Source organism: Hypanus sabinus, unplaced genomic scaffold (genome assembly GCF_030144855.1).
Source record: "Hypanus sabinus isolate sHypSab1 unplaced genomic scaffold, sHypSab1.hap1 scaffold_196, whole genome shotgun sequence".
Classification (NCBI taxonomy): Eukaryota; Metazoa; Chordata; class Chondrichthyes; order Myliobatiformes; family Dasyatidae; genus Hypanus; species Hypanus sabinus.
This window is the reverse complement of record NW_026780057.1, coordinates 25,117-48,618: the sequence shown is the minus strand read 5'-3', so window position 1 is coordinate 48,618 and position 23,502 is coordinate 25,117. Positions and strand designations below refer to the sequence as shown.

At 42.9% G+C, this 23,502-nt stretch overlaps 1 protein-coding gene across 7 annotated transcripts in view; it reads right to left on the bottom strand.

Moving 5' to 3' along the window:
- Positions 1-2,132, bottom strand: part of LOC132387535 (NACHT, LRR and PYD domains-containing protein 3-like) — a 52,675-nt gene extending 50,543 nt beyond the window's left edge. For 2 of the 7 annotated variants that reach the window (XM_059959907.1, XM_059959911.1), the window contains exon 1: positions 1,684-2,132. In XM_059959907.1, the coding sequence (XP_059815890.1) occupies positions 1,684-1,750 (67 nt within the window). In that variant the 5' untranslated portion in view covers positions 1,751-2,132. The remainder of the gene's footprint in view (positions 1-1,683) is intronic. The other 5 variants (XM_059959909.1, XM_059959910.1, XM_059959906.1 and 2 more) reach the window with 4 other exon arrangements.
- Between the last annotated feature and the right edge of the window lie 21,370 nt (positions 2,133-23,502).

Genomic DNA, 23,502 nt, shown 5'->3' with positions numbered 1-23,502 from the left:
CATTCCACAGTAGCCTGGGGCATATCTCCTCCGGTCCCAGTAACCTATCCAACTTGATGCTTTCCAATAATTCGAGCACATCCTCTTCCTTAATAACTACATGCTTAAGTTTTCATTCCGCTGACATTCATCCCTGCAAACGCCAAGATCCTTATCCATGGGGAACACTGAAGTAAAGTATTTATTAAGTACCGCTGCTATCTCCTCCGTTTCTATGCACACTTTTCCACTGTCACACTTGTTTGATCCAATTCTCTCACGGTTGATCTATTTCTCTCTGAACCCAATTCTCCCTCCTTCTCCCCATAACCTTTCATGCACTGACTACTCAAGAACATGCATTTTGTGCTTAATAAATGCAATTAATTTAGTTCACTTTGTGGAGAGTTGTTTCACGTTGACACGAAAGTGTCTTTTTCTGTTGATAATTATTTTTAAAAAAGCTAAATTCAGTCCACTGTGAATCAATGCTGATAAGCAATAGAACTTGAAAACTTCCAGTGGAACATTCTCTTAAATCCTACTTGTCAAGGACTTTTCATGGCCCCTCGGAGATTTACTAATTCCCTTCTTGAATTATGTCCCTCATCTATAAAATGGGTGTGCTGATATTGGAGAGAGCTCAAAGGAGGTCATGAAAATCATTCCAGGATTAAAAGCCTTGACATTTGAGAGGCGCTTGATGGTTCTGGGATGGGCTCACTGTAATTCAGAAGAATGAGGGGTGACCCCATTGAACCGATCAAACGTTGAAAGGCCTCGATCGAATGCACGTGAAGAGCATGTTTCCTAAGATTGGGGAGTCCAAGACCAGATGACGCAGCGTGAAAACAGAACGATGCTCATTTAGAACAAAGATGAGGAAGAATTTATTTCGCCAGGGAGTGATGAATCTGCGGACTGTTTTGCCACAGGCAGCTGTGGAGCCCAAGTCTTTCTGTACACTGAAAGCAGAGGTCAATTGATTCTTGATTAGTCGAGGCATGAAGACATATGGGGAGAAGGCAGGTGATTGGGGATGAGAGAAATATTGGATCAAATAGCAGAGCAGACTTGATAGGTCAAGTGGGCTAATACTGCTCCTGCACCTTGTGCTCTTATATCAACCACTGCCTTAAATGCACACAGTGAGCTAGCCTCTAGAGACACCTGTGGCAATGACCTACTTCAAGAAATAACTTCTCCACTCTGTTCTAAATTGATACCCATCTAATTCAAAGCTGTTCCACCTGGTCCAGGACACACTACCTCACCCCCACCACCACCACCACCCTGTTAGAAAAGAAAATATCCTCTTCATATCCAGCCTGTCTAGGCCTTTCAACATTCGATAGGTTTCAATGAGATTCCCCTCATCTTCTAAGTTCCACTAAGTACAGGCTCTCCAATCCAGGCAACATTCTTGTAAATCTCCTCTGCACCGTTTCTATAGTATCCACATCCTTCCTATAGTGAGGTGACCAGAACTGACCTCAGTACTCCAAGTGGGCTCTGACCAAGGTCTTATGGATCTCTAACATTTCCTCACAACCCTTGACCTCGATCCCACGACTGATGAGGGCCAACGCAGCATACATCTTCTTAGCAACGCTGTAAGCTTTGAGTGCCCCAAGATCTCGCTGACCCTCAACACTGCCACGAGTCTTAACATTAACACTATATTCTGTCCACAACGTGACCTACCGAGATTAACAACTTCACACTTATCTGGTTTGAACTCCATATGGCACTGATCAGCCCAGTTCTGCATCCTATCGATGCCTCCCTTTAACGTCTGACAACCCTCCAGACAATCCACACCAAGCCCAATAGTGCAGCATTCTTCACTGTCGTCGAGTTTTTAAAGGTCTTCAGAGTTGCATTGCTTCTGCTCTGTTTGGTTTCAAGTTCAGGTTACATGACAATGTGGAAAAACAGGTTTTGCCCATAAGCTGGCAGTGTTGCCATGGTGATTTGACAGAATCATTCCTTCCTATGAGACAACACATTCCAGTAGTTTGATTATGACAGAATAAGCACCCACCACATTTAATTTCCAGAGGATAGTAATCTTTGAACATCCTGTAAAATATTTTAGCCTGACAATTTAGTATTTGAATACGCTTCAGCAAGCATCCAGTCATGTCGGAAACATAAACTCGATTATCCTAATTCTCCCTTCCCCCATCCCAGCATTCCCGAAATTTAAACTAGGGCTTTTGACTCAAAGTTCAGAGCATTGTTGATATTTGGTATGCATTCTCTGGGGAGAGTGCCAATAACCCTTTCATTGCAGTGTTACAACACAACCCTGCAAAGTTAGAAACAAGAGAAAATCTGCAGATGCTGGAAATCCAAGCAACAGAAGCAAAATGCTGGGTAAATCCAGCCGTCCAGGAAAAATCGAAGGAAAAACGGACATTCGATGCTTCAGGGTCAGACCCTTCAGCAAGACGTGAGAAAAAAAGAAAACAAATGAAGAGTAGATTTAACAGGTGGGGGGTGGGGGGAACAATGCCAAGTGGTCGTTAAAACCGGGATGTGGTGAGATGTTGATTAGTGAAAGAGATACAGGGCTGGAGAAGTGGGAATCTAATAGGAGAGGGCAGGCCATGGAAGAAAGAAAAAGCTGCAGGAGCACCAGAGGAAGGCGATGGGCAGGCAAGGAGCTGAGAGGGAAAGTGCAGGGGGCATTACTGGAAGTTCGAAAAAAATTGATGTTCTTGCCATCAGGTTGGAGGTTGCCCAGACAAAGTTTAAAGTAAGGACTTTTCTTCAGTCCACCAGAAGAAGAGGGCCACCCATGTTAATTCCACTTCCCTTCCCATCCCGCTGTCTGGTCTCCTCTAGTGCTGTGATGAAGCCACCCTCAGGTTTGAGGAATAATACATTATAGTCCTCTAGGCTTGGACTCCTTAGCCATTGCAAACATCCAATCCATATTTATTCATTCCAGATTTTTTCAGGGTAAGTTTCAATGACATTCACTCTCATTCTTATCAGTGTGTACAGGTCGACAACAATCAACAGCTCCTCATATAGGAACTCTTTTATTCCCGAAATCACTCTCTGTAAACCTCCTCTGAACCCACTCCAATTTCAGCACATCATTCTTTAACCCTACCTTTTTCAGTAATGTCTGCAAGCCTGGCCGCAAAGCAAGTATTGGCATATACCATAAAAATGAAGTGAACCCAAATCACAGACCCTGCAGAATACCACTAGTATGCAGCAGCCGTCTAGAAAAAGCTCCATTTATACTCACTCTTTCCCTCCTGCCAATGCTCGATGGATCTTTGCATGTTTCCTGTGAAACCGTTGGCCCTTAACTTTCTTCAGAGGTTTTGTCTGGCACCTATCAATGGCCTTCCAAAAATCCCAGTACAGGAACTCCACCAATTCTCCTTTGTCCAGCTTGTTCACTTTCGAAGAATACAACTGATTCACCAGACAACATTTTCCCTTAAGGAAACCATGCTAACTACGGCCTATTTTGTCATGTGCATCAAAGTACCCCAAAACCACATTCTTAACAATTGTCTTCAAAATCTTCCCAGTCACTGAGGTCAGACTAACAGGCGTGTATTTTCCTTTCTTCTGCCTCTCTCTCCCTTCTTGAACAGTGGAGTGGTGTTTGCAATTTTCCCGTTCGCCAGAACCATGTAAGAATCCATTGATTTTACCAAACATTATTACCAATTCCTTCACAATCTCTTCAGCTACCTCTTTCAGAACCCTGGGGTGCAGAGCATAAGCTCCAAATGATTTTTCTTGCTCAGCTTCCCAATAACTTACTCTGTGGTAAAGCCAGTTTAAGTATCTTCTGCTTCAGCTTCTCCCTCTCAAATTGCAGGGTGAATTCTATCAGATAATGATCACTGCCTCCGTAGGTTTCCCTTGCCTTATGCTCCCAAATCAATTCTACTTCATTGCATTACACGTAGACCAGAACAGCTGATACACTATTGGGTCCAAACACATGCTGCTCTAAGATGTAAACTTCTGAACATTTTACAAACTACCCCTCCTCAGATCCATCACCAATCTAATAAGATCATTGGAGCAGAATTAGACCATTTGGACAATTGAGCCTTCTCCACCATTTCATCATGGCTGATCCATTTTCCTTCTCAGCCAGAACCCCCTGCCTTCTCCCCGTATCCCTTCATGCCCTGACTAATCAAGAATCTATCAACCTCCGCCTTAAATACACCACATGACTTCTCCAGATCCATCTATGAATTCTGCAGATTCAGCTCCCCCTGGTTAAAGAGGTTCCAGCTCATCTCCGTTCTGAAAGGATGGCCCTCTATACTAAAGCTGTGTCCTCGCTTTAGACTGCCTGACGTTAGAAAACATCAGCTCCACGTCTAATCTATTGGGGCATTTCAACAATTGATAGGTTTCAATGAGGTCACCTCCTCAATCTCTTGAATTCCAGAGAGTACAGGCCCAGAACTATCAAACTCTGCTCATATGACGCCGATCAGGCCCAGAATCATTTCTGTGAACCTCCTTTGAAGCCTCTCCAGTGTCAGCACATCCATCCTTAGATAAGAAGCCCACAATGGCTCACAATACTCCAAGTGAAGCCTCAACAGTGGTTTCTAAAGCCTCAACATTACATATTTTATTTTAAATTCTCTTCATCTCGAAATGAATATTAATATCTCATGTGGCTTCCTCACCACCGGCTGTACTTGCAAATTACCCTGCAGGGTATGCTGCTCGAGGACATCCAGGTTCTGCTGCATATCAGATTTTTGGATTTTCTCTCCGTTCAGAAAATATCTTCTCAGACTGCCAGCATTTAAAATCCCCCGTGATTTATTGTGCCGTTCAATAATTCCAGAGGTTTGTAGCTGGCTGGACAACCTGAGAGCACCGACATTAAAGGCGCTTTTCACCAGTAGTGACATTAAAGTTTAAAAAAAACAAATATGTATGCAGGCTATGGGGAACAAAGGGTATGGTAAATGTCTTGTCCTTTTGGCTGAGAATTTTCTATTTCTTGAGCCACAATTACATTTCCAAAATAGAAGATAGCTGAATTATGTCAGTAATTAGACTCTAGGAGACTAAATAACAGTGAGCTTCACATCAGTAGAAATCTGCTGGAAGGCAGCCTGAGGGGCAGGAGTTATCAACATTTGGACAGGCAAGAACTGATTACGACTAGTAAATGTTGATTTCTATGTGGGACTTGATGTCTCGTCGACTTGATTGATTATTCTTTTTCAAAGAAATCAACTATGGGATTGGCAGGTGGATATAGGCCACAAGGTCATGCACGTCAGCTTGGTCCAGAAGGTCAGATCAGAATGGTTTCAACTTGAGCTTGCAGTTTCAAGTTAAAATTGACTTGGTGTTATGGGCTAGTTGATCGAAGTAATATCGTTTTTTTTATATAAAATCAGATTAAGACTTTATAACCAGGAGTGAGCTATTCGGGATATCTGTTGTGCTCTGATCATTACGTCAATGGCAATACCAGCAGGATTGCAGGTGACATCAAATTAGACAGTGAAGAGGCCCAGAAACATCGACTGTTCATTCTTCTCAAAAGAAGCTGTCTGACCTGCTGAGTTCCTCCCTCATTTTATGAGTGTTGCTCAGAGAACAAGCATTTCGATTATGTCATTTGATTGTTGCCAACCGTGAGGGTGAGGAAGGGAATTCAGACAGAGAGTAACTCAACCACATATCATCCAAACATATTTGAAATGTCAAAATCGAAGAGGCATACACCATTTCGGCAGGTCATTTGACCCCTTATACCGCGTCTTTGTGAATAATGTCACCTTCAGGTTCCCTTCAAATAGTTTACCTTTCATCCTTACCCCATGACATCTATTTTTATTTTCACTGAATATCTGTGAGAAACGACTGCTTCCTTTGACCCTATCAATACATCGCATAACTCTGTATGCATCTATCAAATCAGCACCCCACCCCCATTCTAAGCAAAAAAAAACCTTCAAGTGGAAAATGGCTACCCAGGCTGTTGTTCACAAAACAGAACAAAAAAAATGGTAATTAAACTGCCAATTAAATGAACAAAGTTCATCAAACTCCGTAAAACTTTAACTTCAGACTGAAAACTCAGGAGTGCTCCACAGTGCCTGGGATCTGTTCAGTGCACTGCCGGAAAATAGCCGTCATGGTAAGCTCCCCGAAGCAATTGGCCAAGATTGGCCGTAAAAAAAGCTAAGATGAAAGAGGCATTGATGGTGTCGATAGTCAGAGACTTTTTCCCAGGGTTGAAATGGCTAACTCGAGAGGGCAGTTTTAAGGTGCTTGGATGTAGGTACAGAGGAGATGTCAGTGATAATATTTTTTACGCAGGGTAGTGAGTGTGTGGAATGGGCTGATGGCGACTGTAGTACAGGCGGAAACAATAGGGCCTTTTCAGAGACTCATGGATAGGTACATGAAGCTGAGAAAACTAGAGGACTATGGGTAAGCCTAGGTTACTTCTGAGGTAAGGACATGTTCTGCACACCTTTGTGGGCCGAGGGCCTGTATTCTGCTGGAGGTTTTCTATGTTTCAAAAACGGTCGGACATCGAGAGCGAACTAATTTAACTTTCAACTCAAAAAACAACTACAGGTAGTAGCAGTTTCCTTGATGGTCTGACGTGCAGGTGACGAGCAGGGAGAAAAGCACAAGGGATATTTTTTTGCAGATGTGGTAAATCCAGAGTAACACACACAAAACGCTGAAGGAACTCAGAAAGTCAGGCAGCATCCATGACACTAACGTGATTTGTTTAAAATGAGGCAGCACATGGCAGTCTTTTGAGAATAACTGAATAAATGACCAATACATTAAATTTCCAGAGAATTATAATCTTCTAATGTCCAATACAAATGTGTTGGCTCGGTAAGTTGATATTAAAATAAATATATACATTTCAACAGACATGTGATAGTCAAGGAAACTTTAAATCGGTTACCTTAACTAGCCGTCCACCCCCCAACCCCTTCGCTTCACCTAGGCTACTGAAAGTGAAGCGACAGTTTTAGGCTGAAAAGTTCAGAATATTATTGCCATCGTAAATGGCCCAATTTCAGCTTTTAAACATTATTCAGGGGACGTCCCAAGAACACTGTTTCACGATAGTATGGCAAAGCAATATTGCAAAGAAAGATCTTTAATTCATGCAGAAGGAGGGAGGTTCCAAACATCCTTTTTAAACGTCTCAGTCCCGAAGCAATCGGGGGTAGGGGGTGTCTACTGCACAGGATCAGAGTTAGTTGCCGAGTATTGTAAATTTAGCCAGCTCCCATCAGCTGCACCAGACTCCATAGTATCCGGGTCAAGGAGTGGTGCCTCAGAAAGGCGGCTTACATCACTAATGACTTTTACAAACCAGGACATGCCTTGTTCTCATTGCTACCGTAAGGGAAGGGGTACAGAAGCCTTAAGGCACATACTCAGCGATTCAGGATCAGCTTCTTCCCCACTGCCATCCAATTCCTGAAGGGACAATGAACCCTTGAAAACACCTCACTACATGTTGTCTTTGTTTCTGTACCACTGGTTTAATTTATCTATTCTATATACACAGCACGATCTCTATTAGCACGTCTTACATTGTACTGCTGCCGCTGCGTTTAAAAAAGAAAGCAATCATGTCAAATGGCGGTGATATCAAACCCGATTTTGATCTTCTGTCATGTTCTTACCGCCCAGTGCATGAATAGACATTTGAAATAGCACTGTATCTGATCTGAACTTGCTCACTTATCAGCTACTCTGCATCTTTTTCCAGCTCAGCCTCGCATTCAATTTACAGTCGCTTACAATCTTGGAAATGGTATTTTTTTTTTACTTCCTTATCCAGATTATGAATGTGTCTCATGGATATCTGAATTCAAAGGCCCTGATCCCAGTGGTACCTCACAACATACTGCAAGGTCATTGGACATAACCAGAACTAAGATTGGCCAAATATTTCACAATTCTTATATCAACACCTTCCACCCACCGCATGAATGACCATGGAAAACTAAAGAGAATGGGCTTCATTAATTTGTTCTTCCCCTCATATAAATCAGGACATAGGAGAGGAGTTGGCATTCTCATCTCAAGCAAGCTAAATTTTGAAAAAGTATTCAAAATGGGAGAGAAGGAGGACAGATATATTTTGGTAAGGGGGAATATAGAGGGAAATCCAGTTACGTTGTTAAATATATACGCACCCCCAGGAAGTGATATCATTTTCTTCCAGAAACTTAACAATATTGTGGTAACAGAAACAGATGGTCTCTTGATATGTGGGGGAGACTTAAATTTACAATTGCAACCAAAGTTAAACTTTTCCAATAGAAAATATTATGGAACAAAGTTCTTACATGAGGAAGTTCACACACTTTTGCAGGTTGTTGGTTTAATTGATATAAGAATGGACCCTTTCCCGACAGAAGGGATTACACTCATTATCAGACATGCCCCCCCCCAACCCCTATTCCAAATATAGAAGAATAGACGATTTCATAACATTTGGAAAAGATATAGACAAAATAATCACGTGTGGAAGTTGGACAACAGATGTAAGTGACCATGCACCTATATATTTATCTGTTGATTTTGACCTACAACCAAAGCATACTATGTGAAACTAAATTCAAGTCTGAACAATGATCCCTATTTTAAGGAACAATTTTTTTTTAATTGGCCTTTACTTGGATTTCAATGATAATGGAGAGGTTTCAACTCCCATTCCTTGGGATACTCTGAAAGCTGTCTTAAGAGGGAAAATTATAGCGATATCTTCATATAAGAAAAATAATGAGGAATAAGACATTAGAGGAATTATAAAATCAGCTGAAGGAACTAGAAAAAAACACAAATTGAGTTTGGAACAATATACACAAGAGGAAATAAAAAAAATACGATGAAAATTAATAGTTTGGTTGCACAAGAAATCAATGAAAAATATAATGTTTCTGAAGCAGTCACACTATGAAAGTGGATCCAAATCTATGAAAATACTGGCGTGGAAACTAAAAAAAACAGAAAATACAATTTATAGAATTAGGGATCGAAGAGAAAAAGTGATAAAAAATTAGCAAAGTGAAATTCAAGAAGCATTTGTAATGTTTTTCAGAACTCTATTTTCCAAGGTTCCAGGGGGAAGCATAACCCAGATTCACGCCTTCCTGAATTTTCTAGAGTTACCCACTTTAAGTGAAGAACAAAATAGAACGATGACTGCTGACATAAATAAAGCTGAACTAAAAACTGCAACTAGTAGGCTTAAATTAAGCAAGTCCCCAGGATCAGATGGGTATACGGCATTGTGGTATAAAGAAATTAGAAATGAGTTAATTCTTGTTTTAATCCCCACACTGAACTGGGCTCTAAGAAAGGCACAAATGCAACCCAGATGAAAAGAAGTGATCATCTCAGCTATGCCAAAAGAAGCCAAGGATAAAATGGAATGTGGCCATTTAGCCCAATATCCATTCTTAATGTAGATTGTAGAATATTTACCTCCATCATGGCCAAATGATTAGAGGAGTTTGTACCCACACTGATACATAATGATCAGAGCGGCTTTATAAAACAACGCCAAACACAAGAAAATATACGAAGGACACTTCACATAATGGATCATATACAAAAACATAAAATCGAAGCAATAGTGATAAGTGTGGACGCCGAAAAGGCATTTTATTCAGTTAATTGGAACTTTCTTTACAGAGTTTTACATAGATTTGGTCTATATGACACTATTATTAAAACTATATTGGCACTATATGACAATCCGACTGCTAGGATTAAAATCAATGGATATGTATCAAATAGATTTACCCTAGAAAGGGGCACGAGACAGGGTTGTGCATGGTCACCGCTACTCTTCGCATTATATGTGGAACCATTAGCTCAATACATCAGATAAAATGAATATATCAGGGGAATTGCTATCAAAGGGACAGAGCATAAATTGGCCTGTTATGCGAATGCCATTTTGATCTATTCAGGGCAACCAACACACTGTTTACTAAATTGATGCAATCCTTTAAACAATATGGCCAATTATCAGAATACAAGATTAACATAGTGTTATGATCCCAGCCCCCTCCTTTTTGAGAATCGCCAGGTCGCTATTAATTCGGGTCTTGGACTCAGGAAATGAGAGAGAAGCCTCAAGGTTTAAGGAATGAGGCCTGGCCCCTCAGCAAGACAAAGCCACGGAAAACGGCCATTGTTTCTTGGAGACACCTTTGTGAATTACGATCCTATACTACGTGCCAGCTGTCAGGTCACCGTGGGCTGGGCTACGTGCACACCCTCAGGCAATGTGGGCTGGGGGATTGCAGCACCCCACCCTGATTGACATCTACAACCCTGCGTCCAGATAAAAGGTAGGCTGAAGGGGGCAGTCTCTCAGCGACGCACCAGAAGGACACCATCACTCATCGCTCCCGGGCTAGCGGGAAGCCATTCAAAGCCTCGTGCGTTCCGTTCTGCTTTGCCTGGGGAGCAGGTGGCTGATAACATCGAAAAGGACTTCGAACTGACAATGGGGAACCCACGCTCCTGATTCAACAGTTTGCAGCAAAAAGGAAGGGCAAGTTTCTTTTCTCACCACCAATCTCTTTCTCCATCCGACACGTGAAACTCAACGCCCCCCCCCCCCACACAGGCAGAAAGCCTGCATGAACTCGAGAGACTTTTATATTTCCATCGGACAAATTATTACCCCTGGACAACGATAGAGCTTATTTCTTATTGATTATTACTATACCTGCGCTTTAGATTGAGTATTGACGATGTATATTATCTGAATGTTTGTATTAACCTTACTTTTGTGCCTCTTTATAAATAAAAACTTTTTAAAATAGTGCCATCAGACTTCAACTGACCTCTCTATCTTTGCTGGTAAGTCATCCAGTTACGGGATACATAACAATAGATAAAACCCAAATACTTACATATTACTACAGTCCACCAAGATAAATTGAAAGCAGATATCCCTGGGCATGTCAAACAGAGTCTGTCAAATATTTGGGCATCATTATGCCAAAAGATTTGGCAAAATTATCAGAATGATCAGCCTCTATATAAAAAAAAAGGAAGATATAACAAGATGGAGCCAAATTCCTTTTCTTGGTCTCAGTTCAAGGATTGAATCTATTAAAATGAATACACTGCCCAGACTACTATATCTCTTTCAACTCGACCAATAGAGATTAACCAAAATCAGTTCAATGAATGGAACAAGATTCTATCAAGATATATAAGGAAAGTTAAAAGGCCCAGAGTTCGTCTCAAAACTTTGCAATTAACCAAGGAAAAATGGGGATGGGGCCTGCCTTCTCTTAGGGATTATTACTTTGCAGCACAATTGAGAGCTGTGATATGCTGGTGTAACCCATCACATGACACTCAATGGAAAAGCATTGAGGAGAGGATACTTTCCATCCCCATATAGGCAATTTTGGCTGATAACCTAGAAAGTTACATAAATACTATTGATAACCCATGGGTGAAATGGACACTTAAAATATGGAAAACTATTATAAAAGAATATAAACTAGAGAGAAACATTGCAATTCTTAAATGGTGTGCATAAGACTCGGATTTTAAGCCGAATAAACTGGATGCTAGATTTAAGAACTAGACAGCTGAAGGAGTAACAGCTATTTGCAATACAATGAAAGAAGGAACACTGTTCAGTTTGAAATGCTCAAAGAGAAACACTTATTAGAAAAACAATACTTTATCGGTATTTACAGATGTGACAGTATTTTAATTGGACGATTAAAATGTAACCAAGGCAAGTACATGTCGGATAGAGCTATTTCAAAAACCAGGTAATTCAGATAACGGTAGTAGAATCATTTCCAGCTTGTATATGGGTTTGTCAAATCTTAAAACACATTCGACTTCATACATTAAAACAAAATGGGAAGAAGAAGGGATACTAATATCTGGGGAAGAATGGACAATAATATGGAGGTATTAATGGAAGTGTACTAGTACGCAGAAATTGAGGGAGTTTGGGTGGAAAAACTTGATAAGATATTTTCCTACACCCTCTCAGAAAACCTATTATGATAGTAACATCACTATTTGCTGGAGAAATTGCGGAAATCAAAATGCAAATCGTTATCATATTTTTTGGGACTGCCCTGTTATCAAAAACTATTGGAGGGGGATATACAATGCCCTACAAGACATCTTTAAATGTGAAATACCCTTAGAGAGTAAGATCATATATTTCCGGTATATCCCTCAAGAATGTTGAAAAGAGATAAATGTTTAAGGAATGTACTGTTGGTGGCTGGTAAGAAGGCACTTAATAGGAAATGGTTATCACAGGAGACCCCAATTTTAAATTTCATTGCAATAAAATTACAATGGACATTTACTCATAGGTCTGATTTTATTCTCACAACTCAATGAATATGTTGTAAAAAAAAAGATCACTCCCTACTTTGTACATCGTTTTCTTATTTCCATTGCTCTTTCTCTCCTCTCCATTATATAAATGTATACGTCAGATAAATCTTATGTGGAGATTTGTGACAAAAGTAATTATATGATATATATGTATAATATCTGAAATACATCTTATGGAAATGTTTGTTTGATGATAAACTTCAATAAAAAGTAAATTACAAAATAAAGGACACTGTCCATCTTTCAGACTGTGGGAGGAAAACAGAGGACCCATGTATTCCACGGGGAGGATGTACAGAGACTCTAGAATGGCCCTAGAATTGAACTCGAAACTCCGGAACACCCTGAACTATATAAGCGTTGCACAAAATCGCAGCGCCACAGTGGCAGCAACAAAAATGTACTTCTTTTGTTTTATTTTATTTAGAGATGCAACAAGAAATATGCCCCTTCGGCACAACGTGCTGCACAGCCCAGCAACCTGTCTATTTAACCAGGCAATGGGAGGAAACTTCAGCACACCGAGGAAACCCAAGCCCATGAGGGGACAATGAACAAATTACTTACAAATGGTGCCGAAACGAAACTTCCAACACATAGGAAACCTGGAGCTGTAAGAGCGTTACACTGACCAATATGCTACTGTCGCATGGTGAATCTGTGGAATTAATTGCCACCATTAACTATCAATGCCAAGTCAATAAGACCATAAGACATAACATATTGGAGCAGAATTAGGTCATCTGGTCCATTTGGAGTCTACTCCATCAATTCATCATTCCTGATATAATTTCCCCTCAGCGAGAGTCTCCCACCTTCTCCCCATGTCACTTTATTTCCTGACTAATCAAAACATCTATCATCCTTTGCATTAAATATTAATAAAGAACTACCCTCCACAGCTGCTTGTGGCAACGAATTCCATACATTTACCACACCCAGCTAACTAAATTCTTCCTCATCTCTGTTCGCTTCATAAAGACCCGGGCAAGTTTTCTTTTCTCACCAATCTCTCTCTCCAGCAAGTGAAAACCCAGTGGTCCTCCCCACCCCCCCCCCCCCCCCGAAAGCCAGAAGCCTGCAGGAATTTGAGTGACTTTTATATTTCCATCCGACAATATATTATCCCCTAGACAAACGATTGAGCTGTTTCTTATTGATGATTATTATTAAACCCGCACTTTTAGATTGAGTAGTGACTATGTATATTATCTGAATGTTTGTATTAATATTATTTTTGTGCCCCTTTCATAAATAAAGACTTTTAAAAATAGTACCATCAGACTTCAACGGACCTCTCTATCTTTGCTGGTAAGTGATCCAGTTACGGCATTTCGTAACAGTTGGGGTTCTCGTCTCAGGATTTGACACCAAATTGGAGGGCCAGTGAATCGGGCTTGTAGGTCCAAAACTTGGATCTGGTTACACGAATAGCCAGACGGGAAACGAGCAAAGATGGATGTGGGGGAATTTATAGAAAACCCGACTCTGGAGGCATTGGAGGTGGCCTCCAAATTGGAGTTGATAAATTTGGCGAAGGGGTTAAACCTCGCAGAGGTGAGGTTGTCAATGAAAAAGTGGGAGGTGCGAAATGCAATAACTCAGTATTATATTGGGAAGAATGTGCTTACAGCTGAGGTATTGGAAAATATCCCTGAAAAGGTACCAGCTAGTGGGACAGCTCAGTTAGAGTTGGAAAAATTAAGGTGGGAACATGAAATTAAGTTAAAAGAGCTGGAATCAGCTGAGAAGGAGAAGGAGAGGAAACATGACTTGGAGATGGAGAAGTTAAGGCTAGAGCATCGAAGTCAGGGGTCGGACCGAGAGGAGCGGTTTGATGTTAGTCGGGCATTGAGGTTAGTACCCCCGTTCGAGGAGACGGATGTTGATAGTTATTTCTTGCTTTTTGAAAAGGTGGCAGTGAATCAGAAGTGGCCCAGAGAGCAGTGGGTGGCGCTGTTACAAAGTGTGTTAAGAGGGAAGGCCCAGCGGGCATATGCAGCATTGCCCACAGAGGGGGAAGGGGAAGAGAAATATGACCAAGTAAAGGCGGCCATTCTCCGGGGTTATGAGCTAGTAGCTGAAGCATATGGACAAAAGTTCAGAAATTTACGAAAGGGTGGAATCAGACGTATACCGAGTTTGCCTATGAGAAGTGTGTGCTCTTGGACCATTGGTGCACCGCGGAAAAAGTGGACCAGGATTATGGGCATCTCAGGGAGTTACTTTTGATTGAGGAATTTAAAGGTTGTGTTTCGGAGGACTTCCGAATGTATTTGAATGAGAAGCCGAATAAGTCCATTTAGAATTTGCTAGGTTCACGGATGAATATGCCCTAACCCACAAGACAAAGTTTTCCTTGAACAAAAGTTCCCAGAGAGACCGTGGGAACGATCGAGGAAGTCCGACGAGTGAGCAGAGGTCCCACCGGGAGCTAGCGGTAAGGTTGAGGAGGAAAGGCAAGACGGCCAGAGGTTTCCGGGCTTGACCTGTTTTAATTATGGACAGGGAGGGCATATTGCATCTCGATGCTTTGCTCCAAGGAAAGAGATAGGAAAAGGGAGAGCCACAGTCCCTATCGGGTGTGCCGTGGTAATCAGTAAATCGACCAGAGAGCCCCGGGTAGACAGAGTACGAGAAGGGTCTGAGACTTGTCTGTCACACCGAACCGTGTCTGTGAGGGAGGGAGACACACCAGTTCCTGTACGAATCTGGAGAGACACGGGGGCTGAGCTGTCGTTGATCAGCAGTAAGGTGCTAGAATTTGGTCGAAAAACGGGCATGGTAAAGGTAGAGGGGATTAGCAAAAGAATAGAAATGGTGGCTTTACATGAGGTCATTATGGATTGTGAGCTGGTGTCTGGACCCGTTGAAATAGGGGTGCCATCCGAGTTCCCGAGAACTGACGTGGATATCCTTTTCGGTAACGATTTAGCAGGAGGTAAGGTTTGGGCAGCCATGATGCCGACCCGCCGACCGGCGAGTGCGGTGGCCCCGCCCCTAGAGTCCCAGATCTATCCCGCATGCGCAGTCACTCGCAGACTGTCGGGAAAGGCAGCTGAGAACGAGAGCAGTTTAAATCGAGCCAGTTTTGATTTGGCCGGGACGTTTCTACTGACCCTGTACCACAAGGGTTTAGAGGGTGGTAAAACGAAGTGTAGTAAAGTGAAAGAGGGGAAGGGAGCGGAGGTAGATCTGCCTTTAGTGAGGAGAATGGTCCTAAAGGCAGAAAATAAAGATGAGGAACCGATAGAGCGGTTAAAAGGTCCAGGGTTGGGCATGGATGATCTGTCGGCTTTGGCAGAACTGTTTGAGGAAGTAGAAACTTCTAAAGGTGTTCCCGATAATGAAATGAGGGCAGCCCTAGATGAAAAGGGTGCCTTTACCTCGAAGAAGTCTGCTGGGTTGGCAGATGAGGTTGTTTCAGCCCGTGGGGTTGAGTCTACTCCGGAAGGGAGTTGCCCAGAGAGTACTGGGGAGAAACGGGGGAACTTAGAATTTCAAAAGGGTACGGGTATTGAAAGCCTGAAAGAGGCAAATGTCCCGTTTGAGTGTGTCCAAGATGAGGATGCACGTGGTACTGAACCTAGTAAAGGAGCTCAGAAGAAGTCTGAGGTATTTGATTCAGTGGAACGGGGCGGCCGTCCTTGTGGGTCAGGTAGACTTGGTTCAGTGGAAAAAGGGTTACCTTGGTAACCGAGGTAAGTGTGAGTTCCCCGGTGTTTGTACTCGAAGGTGGGTTCAAAGTTAATGCAGAATTTAAGAATGGGAAGATGAGGATTATTATTGAAGGAAAAGGAAAGAGTCTGTAGCTCCCAAGTTAAATGAAGAAATTTTAAACCTGGCAGATCGCTTACAGAGTGAGCCGGGAGATAGCGGGGCCCCCCACTCTGTTGTTATGCAGGATGGGGTGTGAAGAGGCCGAATTCGAAATGCTACTTGAACAAAGAGTTCGAAGTAAAAACCAATAGCCTGAAGGATCCTGACAAAAGGGCTAGCCACCTGAGTAAAATTAAAGAATTGGGTGGAAATGGTCTAAGTTTGGGACACTGTTGATAAAATAACCCCTATGAATGAGGTGGGTGGGAGTTTACCACGCCAAATTACTCAAGTTTCCCACGGGGGGGGGGGGGCGGAACTCACCGGAAAAGATGCGACGGTTAATGGGGATGCCATTTAAGTAAAACGACCGAAACAATTAATATTCGCATAAACTTTTGTAGATGCACATAAGGGAAGATCACAACTCCTTAGTTTTGTTGCTGAAGGAAAGAAAAAAAAATAGGTGGTTATTAAATTGAAGTCTGATGCTACAAGACTTTAGTACGGTATGCGATGTTAAGATATTAAAGAAAGTGACACTGTAATCGTTAACTGTTTAGATACTGACTTGAATGTATAACTGTATTACTCTGTAAAAAAAACTTTTGTATTGTGTTCGATTCTAAAACCCTGTAAAACTCTGTACTACTTCGTTTCACCGCTGGTGAAACGCTTTGAAGAAAGGGGGTGTTATGAATGCACCACAACTCTGAGGGGCCGAAGGGGCGGGGGAGCCCCCTCCTTTGTGAGAATCGCAAGAGCACTAGTTGAGGTGGGGTCAGTAGACCCAGGAAGTGGAGAGAGAGAGACGTGCCGAATACCTCGTTCCACCGGGATGTAAAATAATGCGACATTGACCATTGTCTCATGGAGACCACGGGCAAAGTGGGCTGGTTGAGAGAGAGATGGCATCATCCCAACCTGATTGACATCTAAGACCCCGTGAGGAAGTATAAAGGAGTGTCTGGGGGAACAACCCCTCCAGACGCACCAGAAGAAACACTGTAACGTTCTCCTTCGCGTGTAACTGATAATGTCGAATTCAACGTCGAGATAAACCACAGTCAATGAGAACCAGATCGCAATAAGATTAACCATTTACTGTTCACTCTTCACATTAACATATGATGAAAACTGTTGATAAAACAATACAAGATTGATACAGTATTTGTTCCTTCCTTAATATCACATTTCAATTGTAAATACTTGCAAAGGTGACTATAACTACATTACACTAAGGTGCAGTATACAGGGAGAGTTTACCTGCTCCATTGACTACTTTAAATACACTTCCATGCAAACTATCTGCAACTCTTTAACTAACGAAAGCATAAACATTATCGACGTCGTTACCTCTAACAGGATCGGCATTAACATCTTAGTTCAATATATCGATTATCTATTAACTTACAGCGTTGCTCTCACTGTGATTTCTCATGCCTGCAAAACAACTTCTGCTCAGGTGTGCCTCGTGGTGAGCCCCCACCCTCGCGCTAATTTCAAACCGGTACTTTCCCACAAGACGCGGCGAAACCGGATGTGACGTCATCGCATGCCGATATATTTTACATGCAATGAATATACTTTAAACACTTCTAATTCTAACTAGAAAATACTATCGAATGAATTACTAAGCAAAAATATTATAAACTAAATAACTGTCGTAAAGACAGCACAAACACTAACAATCCCGTAGTAGCAGGAAGCCATTTGAAGGAAGCCACGTGCGTCTGAATGTTTGTATTAATATTATTTTTGTGCCCCTTTCATAAATAAAGACTTTTAAAAGAAGTACCATCAGACTTCCAACGGACCTCTCTATCTTTGCCGGTAAGTGATCCAGTTACGGGATTTCATAACAGCTGCAGCATCCGAAGAGAGGGAATTTGTAGGATGCCTACAAGATGGCTTTTTAGAGCAGCTCGGGGTTGAGCCCACTTGGGGAATCAGCTATTCTGGATTTGGTGCTGTGCAATGAATTGGATTTGATTTAGAGCTTAAGGTAAAGGAACACTTAGGGAAACAGTAATCACAATATGACAGAGTTCAACCTGCAATTTGAGATAGAAAAATTGGAGTCGGATGTAATCAGTATTATAGAGGAGTAAAGGGAATTAATGAGACATGAGAGATGAATTGGCTATAGTTGATTGTAAAGGGATGCCAGCAGGAATCAGGTCAGAGTTGCAATGGTTGGAATTTCTATGAGCATTTCCTAAAGCACAGGATAGATACATCTCAAAGAAGAAGTATTCTAAAGGCTGGATAATGCAAGAGTGGCTGACAAAGGAAATCAATGCCAAAGTGAAAGCCAAAGAGATGGCAAAAGGTAAAAAAAGAAGTTAAAGGATTGGGACGCTTTTTAAAAGACAACAGAAGGCAGGAAAACCTCATACGGGGGAAAAATATAGAATATGAAGGTAAGCTAGCAAATGCTATTAAAGAGGATACCAACTGTTTCTGCAGATATAAAAAGACTAAAGGAAAGGCGAGAATAGATATCCGGACATTAGATAATCATGCTGGAGGGAGAGTAATCGGGGAACAAAGAAATGGTAAATGATCTGGATTTTATTTTGCATCCATCTTCACTGTGGAATACACTAGCAGTATGCCAGAAGCTCACAATTTCATAAGGGGGGCGTGGAGACTGGACCCAAAAGCAGGACGCAGACGCTAAGGACAGGACGGGACAAAGCTAAAGGACAGGACAGGTCATGGAGATCGTGACGTGCATGGAGACCATGGCGGTCGTGGAGACCTTGGAGTTCAAGAAGATCTTGGAGTTCAAAGAGATCTTGGAGTTCTAGGAGATCCTGGAATTCTAGGAGATCCTGGAGTCCTAGGAGATCCTGGAGTGCTAGGAGATCCTGGAGTGCTAGGAGATCCTGGAGTGCTAGGAGATCCTGGAGTCCTAGGAGATCTTGAGGCTTGGCTTGAGGCTGAGGTCTTGAGATTTGGCTTGAGGCTAAGGTTGCTTGGTTTGGGGCTGGGGTCTTGAGGCTTTGCTAGAGGCTGGGGTCTTGGAGTTCTGGGAGGCTAGCCTCCTGGGTGGGCCGTGGAACCACTGGGCAGGGCGTGGAACTCCCAGGCAGGACACAATCCAACAGAGGCAAGGAACAGGAAGGATCAGAAACAACCACAGGGCAACGGCAATCTGGCCTGGCTTACCCGATGGAGGCGAGGGACAGGAAGGGAGCTCGGTCAGGGGTGTCTCCAATACTGGAGGTGGCCGGAAGACTTGGGCGGGCTACGGAACAGCCAAATCTAGAACTCACTCAACGAACTCACCTTCCACCAATGGGTTACTCTAAGTGGAGACTGACAGGATGAACCCCCAAATATGCTCGATCCCAGAGCCCCTTATATACATAGCCAATATATGGGCATCAGGTGCAAATGCTTGAATCCAAGCCAAAACGAGTCTGGAGACAACAGACCGGACCGTGAACCAGAATGCGGACTTCAGACCAGACCATGACACACGAGGGCCACGGAGCAGAGGTGAATGAAGTTGCCATTATTAGGGAGATGGAGCTTGGGAAACTGAAAGCTCTGAAGGTAGATAGTCACCTGTACTGCATGATGATCTGAAAGTTGTGATTGAACAGGCGTTAGTAATACACTTTCAAGAATCAATAACTTCTGACATGGTTGTGGAAGACTCGAAAATTTCAAATGACACTCTATTCTTCAAGAAGTGAGGGTGTCAGGAAACTTAAGCCATTTGCCATGACTTCAGTGGTTAGGAAGATGTTTGAGTCGATTGTTAAGGAACACGTTTTGCTGTACTTGGAGGCACAAGATAAAATAGGCCGAAGACAGTGTGATTTTCTTAACAGGAAACCTTGCCTGTGAAATTTCTTGAAGAAATAAATAAGCAGCAAGGAGATTTGATGGATGTTGTGCACTTGGATATTCAGAAGCCCTTTGACAAGGTGCCCCACATGAGGCTGCTTAACAAGTTAAAAGCCCATGGATTACAGGAAAAATACTAGCATAAATAAAGCAGTGACCAATTGGCAGGAGGCAAAGAATGGGAATAAAGGGATCATTTTCCGATTGGCTGACAGAGAGCAATTGCGTTCCACAGGTTTTGGGACTGCTTCCTTTTATGTTACATGGAAATGATTTGGTTGAAGGAATTGGTGGTTTTCCAGCCACATTTGTGGACTGTCTGGAGATATAGTGCAATGTGGCCAGTCTGGGACACTGCCAATCGCCCAGAGAAACATATCTGCACCAGGTGGACCAAGCTACAGATACTGAAAGAACGTACTAAGGATCTGGAGATGCAGCTCGATTACGTTCGGCTCCTGCGGGAGAATGAGGAGCTAATGGACAGGGTGTACAGGGAGGTCGTCACTCCTCGGCTGCAGGAGATCAGTGACTGGGTGAGTGTGAGGAGAAGGATGGGAAATGCGCAGCCAGTGCAGAGCACATCTGCGGCTGCCCCCTCAACCTGTCGAGGGGAACCCACAGTGACCGGGTCTCTGACACTGACTCTGGCGTTGTGGCAGACAGGTGAAGAGGACTGGAGTGTTGACAGGAGATTCTTCAGTCAGAGGAACAGAGATGGTGTGCTGTGGGAGTGGTTTGGACACACAAATGGCATGCTTCCTCCCGGGTGCCAGTATCAGGTATGTGTAGGATCATTTCAATGGTATTCTCAAGGGTGAGGGTGAGTAGCCAGAAGTCTTGGTGCATATAGGCACCAATGACATGAGCAGACAAGGTGAGGAGGTCCTGAAGAGAGATTGCAGCGAGCTACATAAAGATATGAGAACTAGGACCCTGGACAAGCAGTGGAGACCAAGTCCTTATGCATTCTTAAAGCAGAGGTTGATGGATTCTAGATTGGTCAGGGTATGAAGGGATGTGGGGTGAAGGTGAGAGATTGGAAATGAGAGAAAAATTGGATCACCCATGATGAAGTGGCAGAGCAGACTCGATATGCCTAATGAACTAATTCTGTTGCTGTATCATATGGTCTTTTGATATGAGGAGGGGGAGGAGGTGTTGAAGAAGCATTGAGACTGCTGAAGGACATTGACAGATTAGGAGAATGTGCAAAGCAGATGGAATGAAGTGTCAGGACAAATCCAATCCGGCACTTGGTCAGGAGAAATAAAAGCTTAGAATATTTTCTACAGCAGGGGTTGACAAACCTGTTTTCTGCCCTGGGCCAATAACATTAACAAGGGAACCAGCATTCTAAGTGGAAACTTCAGACATGCGAGGTGCAAAGTGACGTCCAAATCCTCGTACAGAATTCCTTAAAAGTCACTTTGCAGGCTGATTCAGTTGTGAGGAAGGCAAATGCAATGGTTTCGTTTATTTCAAGATGACTAGAGTACAAAAGCAAGGAGTAAATGTTCAGGTTTTATAAGGGACTAAAAGGCCTCACTTGGAATCCTGTGAGCAATTTTGGACTCCTTATCGAAGAAGGGATATGCTGACGTCGGGGAGTTCAAAGGAGATTCACGAGATTCATTCCATATTACCACACGATGACCGATTGATAGCTCAGTGCCTGGACTCCTTGGAATTCGGAGGAATGAGGGGCATCTCATTGAAATATCTTGAATATTGAAAGGTCTAGATAGAGTAGATGTAGACAGCACAGTTACAATGCGGGAGAGTCTAAGTCCGGAGAGCATAGTCTCTGAACGGAGGGATGTCCATATAGAATCGAGATGAGATGAGGAGAAATTTATTTAGCTGGAGAGTAAATCTTTGGAATACATTGCCAAGGCCAACTGTGGAGATCAGGTGACAGGGAATATTTACGGTAGAGTTTGACAATTTCTTGATTGGTCAGAGTGTGAAGGGTTATAGGAGGAAGGCAGGATACTGGGGCTGAGAGGAAAATGATGAACTAATTGAGTAGATACGAAGGGCCAAATGGCCTAATTCTACTCCAAAATCATACGGTCCTATTGTTATTGTGATGCGATTCCTCTTGTTCCTGAATGCACGGCATGGGGAAAAGAAAGGCCGTGGATACGCCTTGGGGACTCAAGTAAAGCAAGGTCAATGGAATCTGAATTTTGCACACTCTGTGAACAGCGGCAGGTAGTCTCAAAGCAGCAAGATATTGTAGAGAGTGAAATGTTACAAGTTTTGAGGGGGTGTGCTCTTTTTGGATTTCAAGGATGTGCTCTTTTCGGATTTTAGGCAGATTAAACATGTCCTTTTAATTGGAGGACAAGTTTTGGGGATTAAAATCACTGATCTGCAATACAGAACAATGCGACACAGCAAGAGACACCACCACCCCACCCCCCTCACCCGCCCCGGGCGGAAGAATAGCTTTCAGTTACGAAAACAAACGATGTTGTGCTGAGCTAATTATCCTTGTAATTATATGTCTAACTTTCCTGATCCTTTCCGTCTGCACGTGGCCAAGTGGTTAATGCATTGGTCTATTGATCTGACGGTCGCTAGTTCCAGCCTTGGCTGAGGCTGCACTTGTGTCCTTGAGCAAGGCACTTAACCACACGTTGCTCTGCGACGACACCGGTGCCAAGCTGCATGGGTCCTAATGCCCTTCCCTTGGACGTCATCGGTGGCGTGGAGAGGGGAAGTCTTGCAGCTTGGGCACCTACCGGTCTTCCACAGGTACTGGTGTCGATTCAAAAGCCTGTCTAGCAAAACAAACTCCAGCAAAATCTCTGGAAGAAAATACAGTCAACGCTTCGAGACGAGAGCCATCGGTCAAATCCGAAACGCCGACGGCATTTTCTTTTTCTACTGATGCTACCTGGCCAGCTGAGTCCCTACAACATTCTGTGTGTCTGGCTCTGATTTCTAGCGTCTGCAGATTTTCCCTGGCGTTTGTAATTCGATACTGTTCATACAGATCAATTCATTTCACTCAACAAATTGAGACAGGGCAACGCAGAACAAACTACAGGGACAGCGTAATCAAGTTTGAGAATAAGATCCGCTCTGTTACACGCACATTCAGCTGCCGAGGCGGAGCCCCTGAAATGCTTCAAATATATTTCTCCCTACTCCATCTTACATTTCGACCCTGCGAGAAGGACTTCGGGCAAATACTCAAAGCATGTCTCTCTTAATTTTATAAACCCCTATGAAGTCTTCACTCAGACTTCGCCGCTCCAGAGAAAACCACCCACGTTCGCCCAATCTCTGCTGTCAACAATGCTACATATAGTGTGCAACTATTCCCCAGTTACTCCAGCAATAGTAGACCAGGTCTCACAGACTGAAGAAGCGGAGGATTCAGCATTCATCGTCTCTTTGAATATTTCGACCTTGTCC